This window comes from Pangasianodon hypophthalmus, chromosome 16 (genome assembly GCF_027358585.1).
Source record: "Pangasianodon hypophthalmus isolate fPanHyp1 chromosome 16, fPanHyp1.pri, whole genome shotgun sequence".
In the NCBI taxonomy this organism is placed as follows: Eukaryota; Metazoa; Chordata; class Actinopteri; order Siluriformes; family Pangasiidae; genus Pangasianodon; species Pangasianodon hypophthalmus.
The window spans coordinates 13,036,469-13,058,235 of NC_069725.1; the positions used below are offsets into that span (position 1 = coordinate 13,036,469).

The window sequence follows — 21,767 nt, forward strand, 5'->3', positions numbered from 1 at the left end:
AAAGGGGAAAAAAAACACTAATGAAAATGGACATCCTCTTTGTAATGCTTGTTTAATTCATTGAATTTAATTCATATAAACCAAAACCTGAACCCAGCTTTGTCTTACTTCATTTTAGACCATACAACATTGCTTTATAGGGTTATAAATATGTGCTGATACATTCAGTAATGACAATCCCTTTGTGAGGTTAGGATATATAAAGCTGCTCAGACTAAGGGTTTAGTGCCAAGAAATTCTTATAAATCTGGAAATTTACTCCTATACTCAGGCATAAGAATGGGAAAGATGTAAACAATTTTCTAAGATTATTCTTAAATGAGTAAGTAAATCATTAAGAGGGTGTCAGTCTGTTTAGAGTGGTGAAAAGTGGCAGCACAGACAGAAAAGAGGTAACCCACAAGCGTCTGTACTCGTAAGGATGTATTGCCACATATTATATAATGTGTGCTATATCATTGACTTTAACTGTTAGACTTTAAGGAGCGTTGGGTCTCCGACTGACACTAAACCCCTAATTGCAGCCGGTATTTTGATAGCACCCTAGATAACAGTTATTGGTTTCCAGAATGTTCTGGGAACCTTTAAATGATAGGAATCTTCCACTAACCCAAGATGGTTCTGATTACGTTATCCGAACATTTGGGGAATACTCCCTGAACCATCCCTGTACAAACCTGTAATTATAACCTACAGATACAAACCTGGTTGATTGCCATAAGGTTCCCATAACATTTGCATATAATAAAACAGGATGGGAATACTCACTTAATATACACTCAGTGGCCACTTTATTAGGCACACCTGATAATTCATGCAATTATCCAGGTAGCCATAGATTCCCAGCCCAGATGTAGGCTTGTGCTTATATTCTTATCTCTCATTTTATCACCAAAACTGTTTATACAGATTTTAACAAATTAAAAAGACACAGTTCAGTCACAGTATGTTGATAATGCTTTTAGTGCAACAGAATATTATTAGGCTTATTAGGTTTGTCCAATTAATTCCCCAAAATCAGTCACAAACTGTACAAATGATTAGGGCTTAAATTGATTTGTCCCAGCGTTTACTGTTAACAACAGACTGGTCGAACAATTTAATCAAACCCTTAAAAATAGGATTTGCAAGTTCAAACATGCTCGGAAGTGGGATAAGTGGCATGAATCCCTGTCATTCACCGTATAAGAGGTCCCACAAGTCTCCACGGGGTTCTCCTAATTAGGCTAATTTCGCCAAATTACTGTATGGGTTTAAGCCCCGTGGAACCTTAGATGTCTTCCAGGAAAGAGGGATCTTCACAGAATAGCATGAAATTTAATATCATTTTGAACTGAGAGCATTGGGTTAACCAATACAGGAAAATTTGCTACAGGTTCAGGAACGTCAGTCCTGGCTGTGTAACAGAAGTTCTCAGCTGTGTGAGTTTTCACTTGAAGATCAAGTGCTCATATTATTAGCCGTGTCATTCTCTAAATTATTCCAAGTCATATGGTGAGTCTGAGACATTGACTATGAGTGAATGTGAACAGATAGAGGCAGAGCACTACAAATATACCACTGCAAGCTCATAAAACCATGGAGAGAAGCGGTCCCTGTGGCTTTGGCAATGGTAGCTCCCAAGAGGGAGGAGCTGGGACCAGAGGTGAATTTAAAACATGCGGCTAAATCTATCCAGGCCTTCTGTGGAGACCATCTCTCCCCAGCCTTAAGAACAGAGGTTGCCTGGCCATCAAGTGGACGATCCTCCCCCTCAGACATTTTCTTTTGGGATGGGCCTTCACACTCTGTTTGGGTAACACCCCACCTCAGTGGCTCCACCGTATGAAAGATGGCAAAGCACGGATCACTTGGTTTCTGGCTTTTCATCTTTTAAGGTTTGAGGTGGTCCATACGTCGGGTTGCAGATACCTGTAGCATTATTCTGAGCTTGTGTGTTCATGTATGTGAAAGTGACACTTTAGTTTCCTTTCAATTATTTGATTAGAAGTTCTTTCATGCGGAAAAGCATGGCTAAAATGAAAATAAACAGATCCACGCTCTCTCTCACACCATCCTCCCAAGTCATCATTCTCCTCATGACAGCCAGGGAGCTATTTTTAAGCAAATGTGTTCATTCATATGTTATTTTAGATATGCTGTCAACTTTGCATAGCATTAATGAGTACGCAAATGCTAAAAATATGCCTAAAGGAAGAAGAATTACTCCTCACTATAATAATATAACTTCAAACAAAATAGTTTTCAATCAGCTAACTGTATAGGATGAAAAAGTGCCATTCTTTTTCATTTAGATAGTAACATCCCGTGTCCAATCAGTAACAAGCACGTGATCAATAAGGATCTACCCTTTCTGATTTGGGTTAATGATGTTGTGCTTTGCAGGTGTTTCCAAATTTGTTGTTATGTTTTCTGATTTACAAGCGTGTTTCCAGATTTGCTGTTGTGTTTTTGGTTTTGCACTTATGGGTCACTGCACTTTTTCTCCAGAACTATTGAGAACTGACCAAAACAAACTTTGGAAAGCCTTACATGTTCATGGATTTAAAGAACTTTAGGAGGATCATAGCTTTCCATTAAAAAGGAACTTGGTAGCACCTACTGATCTGAGTGAACACTCAGGGCTTTCAAAGGTTTGTTTTAGATGCTTCTCAGAAGCAGTTCTGAAGATGCATAAACCAGGTTTTAATTAAACATGCCCTTGCTAATGAATCAGACTGTGTGACTAGTTATATCAGTTCCATGACCTCCTGTTTTTATGTGAAATGTTGGGGTGGCTGAGGTTCAAGGGAATGTTTCTTTTTACTACTATTTTCCTTCAATTTTAGCCAAAAAATAGTTCTTTCCATTTAAGCAAACTTTAGACAGAATAATTAATTAATTAATCATCAATTATTAATTCATCAGTGGTGGTACAATGCATTACAGGTCTATGGGCCCCAGTTCTATCCTGAGCTTGGGTTACTGTCTGTGTGGAGTTCTGCATGTTCTATCTATGTATATTTTTTTCCTCCCACCACCCAGAAACATGACAGTAGGTGGAATGGATATGATAAATTGCCCCTAGGTGTGAATGTGTGCATGGTGCCATGTGATGGACTGGAATTCTTGCCTTGTGCCCAGTGTTCCTGGGATAGGCTCCAGATTCACCACCATGCTGAACAGGATAAAGCATTTACTGAAGATAAATGAATGAGAATGAATGAATAATTCTATTCCTGACAAAAGGAAGAACAATAAAACAGTAAATGTTATAATCATTTAAAAAACATAAAAAGTATGTTCACCAGTACTCACAACTAAACTTGCTTAGTATGACATTGAAATTCCTGAGGTTGTGGAATGGTAGTTGTTCGCTTTGCTGTGCAGGCTATAGGAGGACACCTTGCACAACATTTTCTGTACAGCTGCACTTGGATTAGCTCTTCAAAGCAGTGAAGGTGGCCTTCTGGAGGAAAAAAGAACATGATTCTGAACCAAGTGATTGCAGTTCATTGAAGACTGAAGTTCATTCAATTTAACACGCCGATCGTGGGGTCATGCCTTACCTTAAACTCACACTAGGCAGTGACAAAACCTTTGCATGATGAAAATTGTGGATGGGAAAGCATTAGTAATGCTCATGCCATGGGATGTGCAAACCTTTCTGCTTTGACTAATAAAGCATTTGCATCAGCATATAATCAGGAACACAGTATACATTCACAAACTCATTAGTAATTGTTCCAAAATGCTTCAAAATGCCTGTGCAAACTGAAATTTATTGAAAGTCTATACATTACCTAAATTCTCACAATCATTTCAAGTTATTATTTAGATATGCTGTTTTCAGGCATGTAGGCAGCATTTAATGATTGATTTAATGAATTAAGGAGCCATTAAGCATCCATGTCAGTGTCCATAATCAGAGAAGAAAAAAAAGTACTTAAAATTGTTGAAATGCATTGTAGTAGAAGCAAGCATGGTAACCCAAAGAAGTTTTACTTCTCAGAGCTGAGCCTATTTTACAGTAAGCATAGTATAAAATCTAACAATATTGTCTGTTTTTGGTCAAAAAATTATATAATTTTAATTTTTGGTCAATTCAACTACTGCTAGAAAGTTAAACCTTGGGATATTCCTGAGTAGGGACATCGTTTCTGAGCACTTCATGTTACATTTAAAATATAACTAAGATGTAGTTGAAATACACATAAACTAGTTTGAGATCAAAAAATTATGCATCTTGGAAAATATGTGTATGTGTTCTCTAGACCAGGGGTTCTCAATATTTATTTAAACATGTTTATTTAAAAGTGTATGATAATATACATGCATTCAGAAAGTATTCAGACCCCTTCTTTTTTTCCACTTTTTTTATGTTGCAACCTTATGCTAAAATGCATAAATTATTCATTTTTTTCCCCATCAGCCTACACGCCAAACCCCATAATGACAAAGCAAAAACCAGATTTATGATAACTTTGCAAATTTATTAAAAAGAAAAAACTGAAATTTCATACTGACGTAAGTATTCAGACCCTTTGCTGTGACACTTGAAATTTAGCTCAGGTGCTGGACATTCAAATGACTGGACATGATTTGGAAAGGCACACACCTGTCTATATAAGGTCTAACAATGCAGATCATAGCAAAAACCAAAATGCATATCATCGCAAAAACCAAGCCACCATGAGGTCAAAGGAACTGCCTGCAGGGCTCAGAGACAGGGTTATGTCAATGCACAAAGCTGGAGAAGGCCACAAAAAAATTTCTGCTGCACTGAAGGTTCCTCTGCATGGGATTTGCATTAAAAAAAATTTAAATTTCATGTTTTCATACTTTCATATGTCTTGCTTCCGTCTGGACACAAAGCCAGATTGGTACAGATTGGTAAAGTGTTGCAGTTATAGCTGACCTTCTGCAAGTTTTTCCCATCTCCACACATGATCTCTGGAGCTAAACCAGAGTGACCATCAGGTTCTTGGGCACCTCTCTTACCAAGGCCCTTCTCCCAGTTTGCTCAGTTTGGCCAGGTGATCAGCTCTAGGAAGAGTCCTGATTGTTCGACACTTCTTCTATTTAAGAATTATGAAGGCCACTGTGCTCTTGGGAACCTTCAATGCGGCAGATTTTTTTTGTAGCCTTCCCCAGATGTGTGCAGTTCCTTTGACCTCATGGCTTGGTTTTTGCTCTGATGTGCATTTTCAGCTATTACACCATATATAGCCAGGTGTGTGCCTTTCCAAATCATGTCCAAACAATTGAATTTGCCACAGATGGACTCCAATCAAAGTGTAGAAACTTGTCAAAATCAAGTGCCATAGCAAAGGGTCTGAATATTTATGTCAATGAGATATTTCAGTTTTCTCTTCAGTTATCATAAATCTGGCATTTGCTTTTTGTCATTATGGGGTAAGGAGTGTAGATTGAAAAGATATTTAAAGCATTTTAGTATAAGGCTGGAACAAAATGTGAAAAAATGAAGTGGTCTGAATACTTTCTGAATGCACTGTATATATTAGTCACAGAGCTTTTTATTCCTGAAATATCCACAGACATAACACATTAGGTCCAAGTTTGGAGTTTGGACTAAACCAATCCGATTCAAGTGACCAGTTAACTATCAGAACTCATTATTAAACATAATAACTTTGATAACTGTAGTCTGGAAATAAATAATAAAGTCACAGTCCCCAGGCTATGCTGCATGACTATACTTCCCCACACCCTGCTTTGAGAACCACTGCTCTCGAGAGTATTATTTCCATGTCATGCTCATAAGCATGTCATGTGTGCATGTTGCAGTGGGGTGTGTGCTGTGTGCTGGAATCTAGGGGCACAATAAATAATTTAATTTACACGTGATGTGCAGACCTTAACAGTTGTTTTAACTGACATCAGAATGACTGTGTCGAATGTATCTTTATCCCCAAACATAAACTGACTTGCACAGCATAAAGTGTTGAAACACATCACAACAAAATGCAGGTGCACAGTAGCACTACACATGCAAATGGAATTGAGTACCTTATGATAAGAGAGACTCTAACAAGGAAAGCAGTTCAACAATAGACAACAGCTTTCATAAACCTATAGAAAAATATACAATGATTTTACTCCATCACACCAATCTTGGCAAACATCCAAAAATGATGCTACTGTCATTCAAGTCATAGCATTACACTAATCTTGCTGAAATAGTCCACCAGCCTCATGAAGATGATGTACAGGTGTTTGTTCACTGCAAAAAGGGGATCGGGTTTCTAAAATCAGACAGAAATCACAGAAGGGACTCCAAAAAAAAATAAAAAATAGCTCAAACAAGTGGTAAGAAGAAAGTGCAAGAAACCCATGAGTTCTTCATGCATCCAGAATGCAGCAAGTTTGTGTCTCAATGGGAAAAGGGGTAGTGATTTAATCATGGGTGGACTCATGTGAGTTGGACCTTTAAAATTCAGTTTAGCCCATTGGCACCAACTTTCTTTAACTCATTTCTCACGATAATATAAGAGATACATCTTGAGCGGCTCAGGCAATGGCAGTCCCAGGATCCTCTGCCTCAGAACATTGACGGGTGCCTCAACTCGCTTTACCTTCTCCTCTTCTTCACCAGCGGCACTCTCCTCTTCCTCATCCTCTTCCTGCAGGTCTCCCCCTGTTTGGTGGCAGTTCCTCTCCTCCTCAGCTTCCTCCTCTTCTTCTTCTTCCACTCCTCCTGGGTAGGTGCAGTCATCTGTGGCCATCGGCATCATGGACTCGTGAAGGATGGTGGAGCTGATGCACTGGCGGTAGAAGCGGCGACAGAATCGGCGGCGTTCGAAGCGAGGCCCATAGCGGTGCATGGCACGAGCTCCAGGGAACGATACCCGCCTTTTGGAACGGCCCTCTGTCAGCTCCGTAGGCTGGCGCAGGGTATGGCGGATGGAGATGCGTGCCAAATCCTGCAGTGTTCGCACCTCAAAGATGGCTACAATACAAAAGATGGCATGTATACTACAGTGCCTTGCAAAAGTATTCACCCCCCAGTGTTTTTCCTGTTTTGTTGCATTACAACCTGGAATTAAAATGGATTTTTTGGGGGTTTGTACCATTTGATTTACACAGCATGCCTACCACTTTGAAGGTGTAAAATATTTTTTGTTGTGAACAAACAATAATTAAGTCATTAATTAACACATCTTGAGTGTGCAAAGTCGATACTTTGTAGAGACACCTTTTACAGCACAATTACAAACTGCAAGTCTCTTGGGGTATGTCTCGGTTAGCTTAGCACTAGCCACTGGGATTTATGCCCATTCTTCAAGGCAAAACTGCTGTAGCCACTACAGCCACAGTCATGCCACAGGTTCTCAATTGGATTGAGGTCTGGGCTTTGACTAGGCTACTCCAAGACATTTAAATATTTCCCTTTAAACCACTCCAGTTAGTTTAATCAGTATGTTTAGATTCATTGTCCTGTTGGAAGGTGAACCTCCATCCAAGTCTCAAATCTCTGGCAGACTGAAACAGGTTTTCCTCAAGAATTTCCCTCTATTTAGTGTCTGAGTAGTTTTCCAGTCCCTGCCAATGAAAAGCATCCTCACCGCATGATGCTGCCACCACCATGCTTCACTGTGGGGATAATGTTCTTGGGGTGATGGGAAGTGTTGGGTTTGCATTGCCCATGTTGGCCAAAAACTTCAATTTTAGTTTCATCTGACCAGAAATCCTTCTTCCATGTGTTTGGGGAGTCGCCACATGCTGAACTCCAAACATGTTTTCTTTTTTTTTTTCTTTAAGCAATGGCTTTTTTTCTGGCCAATCCTCCACAAAGCCCCAATCTGTGGCGTGTACTGCTTAAAGTGGCCCTATGGACAGATACTCCTATCTCCACTGTGAATCTTTGCAGCTCCTTAAGTGTTATCTTTGGTGTCTTTGTTGAATTTCTGATTAATGCCTTCCTGGCCCAATCTGTGAGTTTTGCTGGGTGGCCTTCTCTTGTCAGGTTTGTAGTGGTGCCATATTCTTTTTTTGTTATAATGGATTTAATGGTATGCTGTGAGATATTAACCCAAACTTGATCTATAGTTCTTCACAACTTTGTCTCTGACCTGTTTTGAGAGCTCCTTCGTCTTCATGTTGCTTGCTTAATGGTGTTGCTGACTCAGAGGTCTTTCAGAACAAGTGTATTTATACAAGCATCATGTGACAGATCATGTGACACTTTGATTGCACACAGGTGGACCTTAATCAACTAATTATGTGACTTCTGAAGTTATTGAACCAGATCTTATTTAGGGGTTTCATAGTAAGGGGGGTGAATACATACGCACTCACAACTTTTCAGTTTTTAATTATATTTTTAAACAAGGTTTTTTTTTTTTTTTTATTCCACTTCAACATTTTGTTAGGTCCATTAAATAAAAGCCAAATAAAAATCCATTTTAATTGCAGGTTGTAATGCAACAAAACAGGAAAACCACCAAGGGGGTGAATACTTTTACAAGGCACAGTATTTAGTCATATTTATCCAATTATATTTGCAGTTAGTTCCAGAATTATTGGCGCCATTCATGAAAAATGGGACAAAATGTATAATACAATGAATGAGTGATATTTTGAGCTTATACATATGTATTTGGTTGCAAAGGACTGTATATTTTTTTCTACAAAACAATAATTCAGATAAAACAAAGCTGACTGTATAAGTGTGAATCATCAGCATTAAAGTGAAAGGCAACATTATGTAAATTTCTTATCCAGGTCTACATGTTTTGATCATTTCATGCTCATATATATTCTTGGGTTTGTGCATATGAACTGCCCTCCTCAATTCAGACCAAACATTAAAAAAAATGGTTTAAATGAAAAACACAAATGACCTTTGTAAAACTTCTAAGTCAGTATGCTCATAAACCCAGTTCCTAGCAAATTTTCAACTGTTCCACAATTCTGATTTCTTATTATGGCCCTGATTATGTTTAATGGTATTTTCAACTAGTATGGATTTTGTACAGTGTCGTGCATAAGTATTCCCTCCCCTTTTCCACATTTTGTAGGGTTACAACCTGTAACAGAAATCTTTTATGTCATGGATTTTTTTTGTCAAGAATCTACACAAAATAATTGAATTGGGGGGAAAAATTAATACAGTTTGCAAAATTATTTTAAATAGAAAAGACAAAAGTTGCAGTGTGCATTCACTCCTGTTGTTTTGAAACCTCTTAATTAGTTCTGGCGCAACTAGTTGTCATCAGAAGTCACATCATTAGTTGAATGAAGACCAACTATGTGCAATTAGTGTAACATGTTAGTATGAATGCACTTGTTCCTGGAGACTGTTAGATAACATACCTAAACAAACATCAAAATAAGCTATCAAAAAAAGCTATCAAAATAAGTGCAGGACAGTGTTCTGGAAAATGATCAATTAAGGCTTAATTAAAAAAACAAACAAACTTTGAACGTCCTGTGGCACACCATTAAATCTATTATTAAAAAATGGAAAGAATATTGCACAACCTTGACTCCATCCACGGAAGTTAGTGATCGGGTTAGGAGGGCATTAGTCAGAGAAACAACCAAGAGGCCCAGGGTAATTCTTGACATGATGCTACCACCACCATGCTTCAATGTGAGGATGGTGTTCGCAGGGTGATGAATATAGCCTTTTGTAGCAAGGTTTCAAATTTGGACCAGAAAAACTTGTTCCACATGTTTGCTGATTCTCCAACATGACTTTTGGCAAAAATGTTTTGGCACAAAGGTGGACTCCATTCAACTAATTATGTGACTTTTGATGGCAGCTGGTTGCATCAGATCTAAATGAGGGATTTCAGAGCAATGGGGTGAAATACTTAAGCAACTTTTATATTTTCTATTTGTAAATAATATTGCAATCTGTATCATTTCCCCCCCTCACTATCACTCAATATTATTCTATTTTGCATAGATTCATAAAATATAATCTCAGTTAATCCCATTTCAGTTCCAGGTTGTGAGACTACAAATATGGAAAAGAGGAGTGAACAACCTGACCAGACCAGCAATCATCTGTCTGAAAGCTTAAGAACAGGGGTGTCCAAAGTGTCTTATCCACAAAGGGCCAGTGTGGGTGGAGGTTTTCATTGCAATCAATCAGAATTCAATAGAATCAGGTGTGGCTTCTGCTTGGTTAGAATGAAAACCTGCACCCACACTGGTTCTTTCCCGATAAGATTGGCCACCCCTGCTTTTGAACATCTTGTGTTGAAAGCACTATGGTCTTCCCCATGGTGATGAACATGTGTTTTAAGAGAACATGCTCTTATTTCAGAGAAGATGCCCTTATAAGTATGCATTTTTGTTAACATAAAAGTAAGTAGTATTTCCCACTGGCTGTGTGTAATGCTAATTTTGTACAATTATTTTTGCCCATTCTCTTGAAAGGTGCCAGTTCTGAAGTTTACTGTATTATTGTGTCATTAGCATAAAAGTGAAACACAACATTGTATTTGTGAATTACTTATCCAAGTACCTGTATATAAACAGAGAACAATAAGTGACCTTAAACAGAACCCTGAGGGACACCACTATAAAAATATAGTAACAATAAAAATAAAATCTTCAATCAAATAAAAATCCTCAGTAGAAAAGTCATGTTAGAAACTGGATGATAAAGCATCACGTTTTAAACATGCATGTCCTCCATTAAAAAGGAAGTTGATATGATGTACTGCACTGTTATGTTAAATCATTATATATTATTCTTTAAATCATTAGGTCAGCTGACAGTGTGTAGTAGCAGTGTACTCACGCAGTGGCACACTCTTGCCTCTCCCATTAATGCTTTGCTTGGGCTGCACCAGAGGAGCAAAAGTCACAGCTATGATTTTCTTCGTCTCCCAGGAGTTCTGACCAGTGCGTGTGATCTTGGTTAACTGCAAAAGACGTAAATCATACAGTCGTACAGTCATGACACACACTGTCATTTCACTTTTCAGCCAATCATGTGGCAGATGTGCAATGCATAAAATCATGCAGATACAGGCCAGCAGCTTTGGGTAATGTTCACATGATGGCATGATTGTTGATTCCAGATAGGCTGGTTTGAATATTTCTATAACTGCTGACCTCCTGGGATTTTCACACACAACAGCCTCTAGAGTTTAGTCAGAATGATGCAATAAAGAAAAAACATCTGGTGAGTGGTAGTTCTGCAGATGGAAATGCCTTGTTGATGAGCGAGGTCAGTGGAGAATGGCCAGAATTCACCCATCTTCCCCATGCTAATTCCAGCATAATAATGCAGCAGGTCACAAACCAAAAGTCGTCTCAACTGGTTTCATCAACATGACAATGAGTTCGATGTTCTTCAGTGTTCTGCCCACTCACCAGATCTGAATCCAATAGAGCACCTTTGGGATGTGGTAGAACAGGAGATTGGCAGCATGAAAGTGCACTTGAAAAATCTGCAAGGATTGTGTGATGCGATCATATCAACATGGACCAGAATCTAAAAGGAATGTTTCCAACATCTTTTGGAATCCATGCCATGAAGAATTGAGGCTTTTTTGAGAGCAAATGGAGGCCCTACCCAGTATTAGTACAGTGTTCCTAATAAAGTGCTCAGTGAGTGTATGTACAAACCTTCTCCTCCAGAGGCAGCACTAGGATTCCTCCAACCTTCAGCAGGTTCTTCATGTAGTTCTCATATTCTTTCTGCACTCCAGCCCCACAGTACACTCTGTCATACTGGCGGCTCTCTGGAGGAATCTCCAGACAGTTACCCACCACAAACGATGGCTCACAGAACTCAAACCTACACACACACACACACCATTCACTTAAGTCCTACATGAATCTTCTTCTCATGCTAAGAAACTTACTCATGTTTGTTCTTTAGACTTTTTTTTTTTTTTTTTTAATTAAAAGCTGTGTTCTTATATTACTTATACATTTCCCCTTGAAATTCCTGTGGGCCTCTTAAGGGCCATTCCAGGAAGTAAGTGCTCAGGTGACGTGAACTTGGAGGGCAGACGTACCAAAACAACACTGGTGTAGAATCTGGAATTGATCCAGAACTAATCTGGAATTAATCTGCAACTTAATCAGAGTCAAGCTTGCAATCTGATACAATTTCTTTTTCAAAATTGGAAAGTAGTCATAGATGCAGAAGTTTATAAACCTAAACAAAGTACTATTTAAAAATATATTTAAAAAATTTGTAGTTCCTTTGTAATGGTCAGTAACTTTTACACCATGAGAGGTTCTATAGGACAGAGTACTTTTTGTGCATTCCATTTTCTCAGGAACATGACAAGCAGCATTTCTTTTGTCTTATTAAACTTTAAGAAATAGAAAAAAAGAAACTGGTTTCACAATGACTGTTAGCAGTTGCTAGAATGACAACAGGAAATAACACGTCCTGCAGATAACATTAAATCTACACATGGTTAAAAGTCTGAAAAATCATTCATTAATCAATTAAAAATGGCAAGTGTTGGCCAATTTCTATGACATAGGAGGAATAAATGGCAGGGAGTGCTGTTTTAGGAAGATAATTAACTTTGGGTTGGTAATCGCACTCCAATACCAATAATCAGTACCAGCTGGGTGCATCCCTAATAATCACAACGTTCTATGATTATACAGCCATAATGAGAACCCTTATTCAATCAACTGTGCAGCTCTAGAATGGAAATGGAATTGGAATGTAATCAATTCACTGGAGAAACAGTGCCATATAGAATGAGCCAAAATCAAACTTCTGTGCATGTAGTAAAACAACCTGACAAAGGCATATATCACACATGGAGCATGATAAAAAGACATACAAGCACTGTGCCAGGATCTTTTCCCAAGCAAAGGTTTAAAATATACTCTTGCTCATAGCTCACCTGTCAAAGCTGTCACTGGTTTTGATGAAGTAGTCGAGTTTCTGGTAGGCATACTCCACCACATCTGCATGCAGCTCAACACCATGATTCACACCAAATGGACCTGCAAATCATTTTTTTATTGTCATACTATAAATACACATGTAGACAGTGCACACAGACATGTATTATTCACACACATACACACGCACACACATATATATATATATATATATATAAATAATACAGCGTAGAAAGAATGTAAGTATGTATTTATGAAGACAAAATATTAGACAGGGTAATTAACAAAAATTCTTAAAAACATAACTCGATGCATTTTCATTGTGGAGCAGAAACCCTTTAATCTCTTTCTTCAAATGTCTCTGATGATGATTATTTATTTATTTATTTATTTAAATTTAAATTATTTTAAAGGGGCCTTGGGCAACTCACCCAGGATGAGGCCCACCATGGTGCTGAGGTAGCCTGTTCCACTGCCTAGGTTGAGGAAAGACAGGCCAGGCTGCAGCTCCAGCGCCTCCATCACTTCTGAATAGATGCAGGGAGCGGACAGGTGGAGGTTGCCATGCCTCCAGGCCAGGTCTTTGTAAGCACTGTCCCTGTACTCCTCCAAATAGTAATCGGCACGATCGATGGCCCGGAAAGCCCTCTCTACCAACTCTGAACGAATGTAGTGTGCCTCCTTCAGGTTGTCGATCAGTTCATCGTTGTCCTCTCCGGCACTCACAGCACCACCCATGGTGAAGGAGAGAGTGTGTGTCTGGGGTCAGCGAGGACAGAGGCCTAGCACAGTCTGGGGGAAGGATAAAATAAACATTGGTATAAAACCGATATAAAAACAAAGAAAAGAAACTAAGTCTGTATAAAATATACAGTCTGTATGGATAGATACACTTGAATTGTTTTTGATTATGGTAACAGTAAATTAACAATAAACAGTACCAGTAAACAACAAGTAAGTAAGGTTATATATGGTCACTGGCCTTAAAATGACAATATTTATGACAATCAGAAATTAAATTTTAAAAATACTTATTTGAATAATGCAACTCGCAAGCTTTAGCACTGCAATTTTTTTTTCATTTGGCTGTTATATGTTATAATAATTTAAATAATGTATGTTAGAATAATAGACTGAATATATCACTGATGAGTCCTGGCAGAACTCTTTCTTCAACTGGCAAGTATGAAATGTCAAAGCATGCTACAATATAGCCAACGTGGCACAATATGCTTATAATATCACTCGTGAGGAGTTGGTCTGTCCTTCTATTTCTAGATGTCAAACAATACAGAGTGGAAAGAGATAGTCCTCTGTGCCCCAGTCTGAACTCTTGCCAAGGCTCCACTTAGACCAGAGGGTGTCATTTGTATATTTGTTTGGGGCAGACTGCACAGTGTGTTTTTGAACCAGGCTTGGGAATGAGAAAAATATCTTGGAACAACTGAAATAAAACTGAAGGATGGGACAAAGAAGCACTTAAAGCCTCAAGCCTTCACAACCATGTGCTATTGACCAGTTCTTTCCTCTGGCCTGAGGATGACATGAATTGCTGACATGAATTGCATCAACAGCAGGGCCTGTCTTTGCACAAATCTTACTGTGAACTGTTTGTGTTTGAGCAGAAATAACAAAATTTGTATTCCTGAGTTTTTACATAAGGTGTTAATGCTAAAATAACTTTGTTCAATAGTGTGTCAGAAGAGTGGTCATATTTTGAAGCGACGCAGACTTAACATTAGTGGACTGTATATACAGAAAGTCCTGATACACAAAACTTTAGTGTTGCAGAATGAAACATAAGAAAGATGCACTTAGTGACCACTTTATTCCTTAAACCTACTCTATAGCTGTATCTATAAGAAGTTACACTGTTCAACAGAGGATCACTTTAAATGAGCGGGACCACTTTATAACTTCTGCATGGATTTAAAAATAATTATTTAGTGGAGCCTTGATTATAAAAATAGAGATTGTTGTTGACTAGAGGTAATTGAGGACCTCTGACGCATTTGCAGCCGTCGCTGATTTTAAATGTCCAGCACGTGACGCTTCAGGACTTTAGCTTTTCTCTGGAACACACTAAAGCAGCAAAACAAAGGAGAACGAATTTAGCAAAACAGCTACAACAGTGCAACTTTGAAAACCTTTAAAAAAAGTGAGGTTCCTTTAACAAACGTAGCTGCTGTATTCACCAACTTGAAAGATTAAAATGGCACAGCGACAGCGCAGCAACAGCAGCAACAACAACAACAACAACAACAACAACATTCATGTCAACTCTAATACACTGTGTGTAAAATACATGCTAAAAGGAAACGCAGGTTAGCTGTATATAAAAGACAGGAGGGCAAATCTGTCCAATACAAACAAAAGACAAAAACAAAACAGTCTGGCGCTGCTGACACACACACACACACACGGAAACTGCCAACCCTGTCGATGGTAGTCCAGCCTCCATTTGCCCTTACCGTGCGATGGCGGAATCGACAACCGTTTCACTCATGTGTTTGCCCATCGATCGCATAAACGCTGCTTTTCCACATTTCACTTGGAAATGTTTAAACACAGCACAACAACAGCGCTGAACTTGACTCTGGCAGAGGAAAAAAAACGGTCTGATGTAAACACAACACAGCTGACGTGACGTGCTGACGTCACACGGACAGGAGCGTCACCTGTGATTGGCCAGTTGTGTTTCCGAAATGAACTCCAGATTAAGCGCATCGTACTGTACTTCACGTGCAAAATGATTAGGCATTACTATCACAGAGCACTGCTTTGCAAATATCTTCTAGTCAACACAGCTGACCCTAGTCGTGTTATAGCTGTCCAAGAGGACTGACTGTGCTATCTCATAACATCATTAAACAGCCCTTGGCGCACAAGCACTACACACGTGGACATTCTGAGAAAGCAGTCTTCCTTTAGGCGCCCTTATGTGCCATCACTAAAGCTGTTGAAATTCGTGAAATTCACTGAAATGATTCCTTCACTTGCATGGTTTACTCAAATGTGCAGCCTGATCATGCAGTCCAGCACCTCTATTTCACACACAAATCTACAGTTGTGGTGAGATTGGGCAGTGATCCATGCTGTACCAGTCCAGTGTAGATTATCAGTTGGTGGACGAATATAGACCAGAAAGTGCTGGAGAAAAAGCAAGCTGCTCTGGCATCCAAGTTAAAAAGAAATGAACTTTCCAGTTTGGTCTGTGTTATAGTCCCGGAGAGCAGTGCTGAGAAAGCAGGTATTCAGTGCAACAGCCTACACTGGAAAACCAGCTGTAAATGAACAGGAAGCCTACAATAACTCAGATAACCCCTCTTTACTATAATGCATTCAGTTTTACCCAGTTTTAGAATGGGGTTCCTAATAATTTGGTTGGTGAGTGAATCTCAGAAGAAAAGCATCACTTTCAACAATGATAAAACAAAAGCTGTGAAAGTGCCATTTGTTACTTCTGAGTGCATTTGTAATAAGAACAACTATTGCATAACTTTTAAATTAATCACCTCTTCTATCTGAACTACTGTCAATACTGCAGTTTACAGAAGCCAAACACATAAATAAGGTCTTGAGCTACAATATATCAGATCATGGAATTTCTTTAGTGCAAGATCACTGTGTAAATATAGAAAAATCGAGATTGCTTTTTGCAACAAATACCTTAAACATTTTTTTTCTGCCCTGCAGTTTCACTCACTGTTCTTGGCTGATCATGAAGTGTAGGCCTACCTTCTGTCACAGCTAGCTAACTGCTAATTAGCTAACTAGTCACTGATTGTCAATATTGGCTAATACTCTAAATAGTAGTACATTCTGAAAATCAGTGAATATCTGACATGATTGTTAAGAAATCTGACTATAAAAATGAGGCTCTCTAATAATCAGTAAGCGATATCACAGATTTTCAGAATGAACTGTAATAATAAAATCAATTATGCAGACTGTTGCAGTTTTCCTTGCTAGGTATTGATATTGCAGTTATGCAGTTATGCAGCTTCAGCTTGGAGGGTCTAGAAATGGAGATTATAAGATATTGAAGGCTGTAATAGTTACCCAGTGGGATGTAAGTCTTACTACAAGTACAATATCACTTAAATATTGTATGGTATACATACAGTAATAATTCATATTTACTAAAAAATCACTAAAATACAGAAATGGAGATTTTATGATTTTGAAGGTTGTAATAGTTAATCAGTCAGATATATAACTTACTACTATATTACATAAAAGTCTTACAGTAGAAGTAATAATTCAACAAATTTTCCAACAAATCCTTCTCTGGTAAATGGGCCTGTCTGGCTTTTCAGTTTATAGCAGATTCTAATCTGAAAACAGTTTGGAGTCTGACTGCGAGACAGACCATCTATAAAACATGTACAAATGCAGTTTACTGACTTCTTTTAAGCATTCAGTCCTATTGTCATTAGCACTAAGCTTAGGGCACTCAACCAAAGCAATACCCTGTGCATATTGTAAGTAAGTAAGCAAGTAAGTTTATTTATACCACACATTTAAACCAACATGCTGCACACACAGTTGCAACAAGCATAAAAAGAAAACATAAAAATGGACCCTGTAATGGACAGTATGCCAATGAAAGGAGGCTAAAATGGGGGTGACGTGATCCTGTAGTGCCAGTAAGTAGTCTAGCAGCTGTATCACGAGCATAGCAGTGGAATGGGATGTATTTACATATGATATTTCCCAATGGAAACATATAACGAGAAGAGTATAGTATTGATCTTTGGGGGACTCCACAGCACTTGTTTGCATGAAGTGAAAAGATGTTGCCAAGTCATAAAATAGGACTTAATCCAGTGTGAAAAGCAGCACTGAGCTAAAGCCAGATTATAATAGCACAGTTAATAAAACCAATAAGTTCCAGATCATTATCAGGACAGATTATGTACTAATCTAGTGAGCCCATAGCTCACCATTTCCATGGCTTTAGAAAGAAAAGATAGTTTTGAAAAAGGTGTTATTAGTATTCCAGCATAAAACTAGAATTTAATGTATTATTTATCATGCTATATAGTATTCTGTTGCATGGTATTGTACTGCTCAGTTTTAACAGAATTCATGATTTTCTATGATCCTTTTTGACTCATTGATGTAGTGTCACAACTATACCCATCATGCAATATGCAAATACGTAATTCAACCATTGGGAATCCCTAATGTGATTAACCAGTCTGGACCTCTGAGTGAAACACATCATTCTGATGTCGGTATCTGCCTCCTGGTTGCAAAAACAGTGGTAGAGTAGAGTGAATTTTAAGACCAAGCCAGAGTTTGTTTTCTAAAATGTTGCGTTGTGTCATAAGCTGAAGAGTGTTCATATAAACACATTCATTTTATTGCAAACTCTCAAATCAGACCCCTTCCAAGCCATGCAGAAGACAGTTGTAGTTACAGGCAATTAAGAGGGATCATTGGTCTGAGGAGCTCTGTCTTTGCAGTGCCCATTTAATCTCGGCTAAGTTTCTAACTATCATATCAGTGAAGATGACTTGCTAACTAGTTAGCTAACACGCCTTTTTATATTGCTGTAACAAACCTACATAGCTCAACTAAACACTAGCTAAAAGGTAGTTGATGCTAGATAGTTAGGTCACATACTTATGGGGAGTTGCATAGGACACTTTTAGTTACCTTATGGACATCAGTTTATGGACATCTGGCTGGGTTGCGCCTTGGCTTTCAGTGCCATGATGCCCTCAGTGTTGTAATCGTAAAACATTGAATGTATTGAATGTGCTCACAAAAAACAAAGTTGTAAGCATTAAGAGACTTGTATGCCTTCAATTGCTCTCCAGTACAAATGTTATGAGTTAGATATGTATGTATGTCTGGCCAATGCAAACTAGGCCACCGCTTCTAGAGTTACACCATTTAAATATGTTAGTTTAGCTGAACAGCACTCATTGTCTTTTAGAGCTAATAATAAGAGGATAACATTTTAGCTAATGTCAGTCTGATTCCTAAATAAAACTCTTGATAGATTCTTTGTTCAGGCTATAACCAAGTTGCGTCGGGTTGCTAGGCTACTCGGGTCTTTTTACACCAAAGGGAGCTATACTCCACCAAAAAAATTCTGTTTATTTACAAGTTTGCAGCCAGCACTTCAAACCAGAGGACTATGAAAGTGGAGTTATTGGGTTAATATCCACTAGCATATGTAACTACTAGTAAGATAGCTAGTAAAATTACTAACATAGTAACATTATTCATGTAACAATATCAAAGTTATTTGTGTTGTTGCTAAGTGTAAGTGGCTCATTGTAATTTTGAAATACATACAGTTGCTCTCTGCTTGCTTCCTGTTGCACTTCTCACTGGCACAGTTTTCCTTCTGTATATTCTGCCTCAAACATGTATTGTCATGTATTATCACAATATTGTCCATTATAAAAACAACTTTACCAAACTTTATTTTACCGCAGTGAATGGTGAGATGTGTTTGACTCTCAACTGTGTGAATGAAGCAGAATGACAGGGAAGATCCACTGCACTGCTGCTGGTTGAAGATGTACTGTATATAGGAGAGGCAATCAGTTATCAGGAGAAATGGAAATGAAGCACAGACACAGTAGGAAGACTAACAAAATGCAATGCAAAGTAATGTTATTTTGTTAATTAGATGTTAGATTAATATTTCAGGAATCCATTTAAGCCATAGTTTGATAAAGAAGAACAGTCACTGATGAGTTGATCCAAATGATTTGAATCACTGAAATGATAAATCACTGAAATGATTCCGGGCCCCGGAATCTCCACCATTATTACACCACCAACTTTGTGTGAACCTTTAAATAACATTAGCCTAAGTTATGGAAATGGTCCCTGTTATCTGGGATGTAAACACTTGGTTTAATTCAATGTGATGACAAAATGGATGTTGCCATTTGCATGATGCTGATTATGTTTGCAAAATACCAACAGAGGTCAGCATCTGACAGTAAAATAATCTCTTTGTTTTTCCAGACTTGCTGATTATGAGAAGGCTTCATTGCTGAGTGGACATACTGACACTGACTGACACTGGCATGCTGGAACAGAACTGACACTGTGACTTCTGCATTCAGAGCTTTGTTATGACTCACTAATTACATTAATAATCAACCAAAACATTTACATAATATAGATAATAAGATAAAAATAAAATCATCAACTATACTTGTCCGTAATAATAAATTAATTCAGAATGACACTGTAGATTTTATATAAATAATTCTAAAATGTAATTAATATATATAAGTGTTTATGTTGATTAATGTACTCTTAACAATCAGTCCAGGGCAGCAAGAAACACTTAATAGTAACATTGTGGCCTGGTCTACAACATCCTGGCATGTATATGTATATCTGCTCAGCAGCTTGTGACCATGGTTAGAGCTATAGGTCCTCCAAAGCTGGGGATAGCCTAATTTCTCTCTACCTCAGAGTGTGTGCTTTTCTTGTATATTACAAGCATTATTCAGAGAACGGCTGAGTAGTGGCTCTTAGCCTCAGGTCGGGTTTTCCCTATATTGCCTGTTCTTGTATGCAGCTGTTCATCTCTGTGGACATTTTTTCTCCAGTGTTGTTGGTTTCTATTTACTGATATTTCAGGTAGTTTCTATTTACTGAATAGTGAATAACACATACCACTTTTTTCCCCTGTTAAGTCAGTTCCTCCCCATCTTAACTGAGCAGTGTATTTCTACTGTCGTAGAGTGGTACTCCCCTGACATACCAATGACTGCTAATTGCAAACCTGCTAATTAAGCTCACAACTCTTTATTTTGGGTATCTCCTCTACAGTAACATCCATCTTCATTCATCCTCCATCTCTACACCTGGGTGGGATTGCGTCCACATTTTACTGAGTAGGTTGCCACTAAGAATCAGTGTCTGAATCTGTTGGAAGGCAGAGATGGGCACTAGCTATGTGTTCACTGCATATATATATATATATATATATATATATATATACTGTGTATATATATATATATATATATATATATATATATATATATATATATATATATATATATATACCTGTCAGCCATAACATTATCACCACTGACAGGTAAAGTGAATAATATTGATTATCTCATTACAATAGCACCTGTCAAGGGTTGAGGTATATTAGGCAGCAATGATAAATGGGCAAGCATAAGGATTAGAGAGACTTTGACAACGGCCAAATTGTGATGGCTAGATGACTGGGTCAGAGCAGCTTTAAAACGGCAGGCCTTGTGGGGTGTTCCCAGTATGCAGTGGTTAGTACCTACCAAAAGTGGTCCAAGGAAGGACAACCGGTGAACTAGCGACAGGGTCATGGGTGCCCAAGGCTCCCTGATGCGCGTGGGGAGTGAAGGCTAGTCTGTCTGGTCTGATCCCACAGAAGAGCTATTGTAGCACAAATTGCTGAAAAGTTAAAGCTGGCTATGATAGAAAGGTGTCAGAACACACAGTGCATCACAGCTTGCTGCGTATGGGGCTGTGTAGCCACAGACCTGTCAGAGTGCCCATGCTGACCCCTGTCCACTGCCAAAAGAGCCTACAATGGACAGGTGAGCATCAGAACTGGACCACGGAGCAAAGGAAGAAGGTGGCCTGGTCCGATAAATCACATTTTCTTTTACATCATGTGGAAGGCCGGTTGTGTGTGCATCGTTTACCTGGGGAAGAGATGGCACCAGCATGCACTATGGGAAGAATGCAAGCTGGCGGAGGCAGTGTGATGCTCTGGGCAATGTTCTGCTGGGAAAGTTTGGGTCCTGGCATTCATGTGGATGCTATTTTAACACATACAACCTACCTAAACATTGTTGCAGACCAGGTACACCCCTTCATGGCAACGGTATTCCCTAATGGAAGTGACCTCTTTTGGCAGGATAATGCGCCCTGCCACACTGCAAAAATTGTTC

General features: G+C 38.5%; 1 protein-coding gene across 7 annotated transcripts; it reads right to left on the reverse strand.

Moving 5' to 3' along the window:
- Positions 1 to 37: 37 nt before the first annotated feature.
- On the reverse strand, positions 38 to 15,506 carry LOC113530792 (protein-L-isoaspartate O-methyltransferase domain-containing protein 2). 7 transcript variants are annotated; one of them, XR_008304154.1, is made up of 8 exons: positions 15,312 to 15,503; positions 13,272 to 13,632; positions 12,840 to 12,942; positions 11,590 to 11,761; positions 10,757 to 10,880; positions 6,165 to 6,949; positions 6,010 to 6,072; positions 3,332 to 3,448 (listed from the first exon to the last, which is right to left on the reverse strand). XR_008304154.1 is itself a non-coding variant. In XM_053240623.1 (7 exons), the coding sequence occupies exons 2-6, from the start codon at positions 13,576 to 13,578 to the stop codon at positions 3,300 to 3,302; spliced, it is 855 nt and encodes a 284-aa protein (XP_053096598.1). In that variant the 5' UTR covers positions 13,579 to 13,632; positions 15,312 to 15,506; the 3' UTR covers positions 38 to 3,178; positions 3,298 to 3,299. The 7 variants fall into 7 exon arrangements, 4 of the variants coding, with proteins under 4 accessions (XP_053096598.1, XP_053096597.1, XP_026776912.3 ...); XM_053240623.1 differs by lacking the exons at positions 6,010 to 6,072; positions 6,165 to 6,949 and adding an exon at positions 38 to 3,178 and having other exon boundaries at positions 3,298 to 3,448; positions 15,312 to 15,506; XR_008304152.1 differs by having other exon boundaries at positions 3,331 to 3,448; positions 6,010 to 6,949.
- Between the last annotated feature and the right edge of the window lie 6,261 nt (positions 15,507 to 21,767).